General features: G+C 35.1%; 1 protein-coding gene across 1 annotated transcript; it reads left to right on the plus strand.

The window, feature by feature from the left end:
* The first annotated feature begins 19 nt into the window (after positions 1 to 19).
* LOC120259133 (dolichyl-diphosphooligosaccharide--protein glycosyltransferase subunit STT3A-like) lies at positions 20 to 1,510 on the plus strand. Its single transcript, XM_039266676.1, has 6 exons — positions 20 to 182; positions 256 to 353; positions 690 to 769; positions 850 to 937; positions 1,019 to 1,107; positions 1,224 to 1,510. Exons 1-6 carry the CDS (start codon positions 35 to 37, stop codon positions 1,318 to 1,320), a joined length of 600 nt encoding a protein of 199 aa, XP_039122610.1. The 5' UTR covers positions 20 to 34; the 3' UTR covers positions 1,321 to 1,510.
* Positions 1,511 to 1,768: the final 258 nt, after the last annotated feature.

Here is a 1,768-nt window from a genome sequence, read left to right on the forward strand (position 1 = left end):
CTGCTTGGTAGGTTATGGATACCAAACAACTGCAATGGCCAATCACACGGTCATTGTTGATAACAACACATGGAACAACACCCATATTGCAACTGTTGGCACTGCCATGTCTTCACCTGAGAAACCAGCTTGGGAGATCTTTAATTCCTTGGATGTTAAATATGTTCTTGTTGTTTTCGGAGGTTGGTGTTTGTGATTTAGGAAATTAGTGTATCATTTCCAAATTTACGCATAGCCCATTTATTTACATCTCAGGTCTTGTTGGCTACCCAAGTGATGATATCAACAAATTCCTCTGGATGGTTCGCATTGGAGGTGGTGTATTTCCTCACATCAAAGAACCTGATTACCTTGTAAGTTTATACTATACCATGTCAAGCATTGCCACATTTGGATTTGAAACCTCTGTTTTTGTCTAATTGGTTTTCTCAAATACCAGATGTAACTTTAGTGTTAGGAAATACAATTCTTCAGTTCATCATTCACACTCATTCATTTGTGGACAAAAAGCTGTTGGATTGATTATATAAGATCACTTGGTGTGTTTGATGTGTTTTATATATTAATTGTGGTTACCTTAGTAATATTTATCTATTAAAGAACTCATGCGTAGAGATAGAAGAATTTTTTTTCTTTTATAGTTTGTAGATTGTGATGTTCTTTGTGTTCTCTTTTTTTATGAAAATCAGAGAGATGGCCAATACAGAATTGATTCTCATGCAACTCCAACAATGCTAAATTGCCTCATGTACAAGCTCTCCTATTACAGGTCAGCACAGCCCTTTCCCTGCTTACCTACTTGATTTAATATCTCAGTATATTCTTACTCGAGCGGCCTTTTTTTCACAGGTTTGTGGAGACAGACGGCAAAGGATTTGATAGAGTTAGAAGGACAGAAATTGGAAAGAAGTACTTCAAGCTGACCCATTTTGAAGAGGTAAGATGAATACCTGAGTTTATATTTGTTTTCGATAAATGAGTATATGATTTTATCATCATATTGTTGCTTTTGATGCAGGTATTTACAACACATCATTGGATGGTCCGAATATATAAATTAAAGCCTCCGAAGAACAGGATCGAGGGAAAACCAAGAAACTTAAATCAGTATGTCCAGACGAAATCTATGAATTTTTCTTGGCTTACCCTTCGCATGGTCAGCCTGTTATGAATTTTGATTTATGTTTGGTTCAACCATTTCATCTTTTCTTTTCTTTTCGCAGGCATCCAAAACTTCTACAAGCAGTCAAAGAACAGGTGGGCAATCCAAGAAAAATCCATGGCAATTATGATTTCTCAAGAACTAGATTAGGGTTTTAGAGGAATGAATGAAACTTCGGAGAGGGATATGGCGCATATATATACATGCTGGAAGTTTTTTTTATTTTTCGAAATGACTTCTCATTGAAGATTTTGTAGTAGTTTTGTTCTCCTATTGTATACTTTTTCCCAATTATTATTGGCATAACAAAGAAAAATATGTGACCATGCTGCAAAATTCTAAATTAGATGAGATTGATTTATATTGTTGACTTGTTTGTCTTTACCTATGTTGGTATCTGCTTATTTTTAAATTGATTAGGTTGTAGTAACGAGTGAAGAGTGAAGAGTGAAGAGTGAAGAACAGGTGCACTGGGAGCGGAATTGTTGCTTTTTTAGTTAGCCATTTGCGTTATTTATACACACACACACACACACACACACACAAATTCCATTCGTTTTATTTTATAGGTTTTAAGCAAAAAAGTTAGTTTAGAACTTCTAGTTA

Source organism: Dioscorea cayenensis, chromosome 4 (assembly GCF_009730915.1).
Source record: "Dioscorea cayenensis subsp. rotundata cultivar TDr96_F1 chromosome 4, TDr96_F1_v2_PseudoChromosome.rev07_lg8_w22 25.fasta, whole genome shotgun sequence".
Lineage (NCBI taxonomy): Eukaryota > Viridiplantae > Streptophyta > Magnoliopsida > Dioscoreales > Dioscoreaceae > Dioscorea > Dioscorea cayenensis.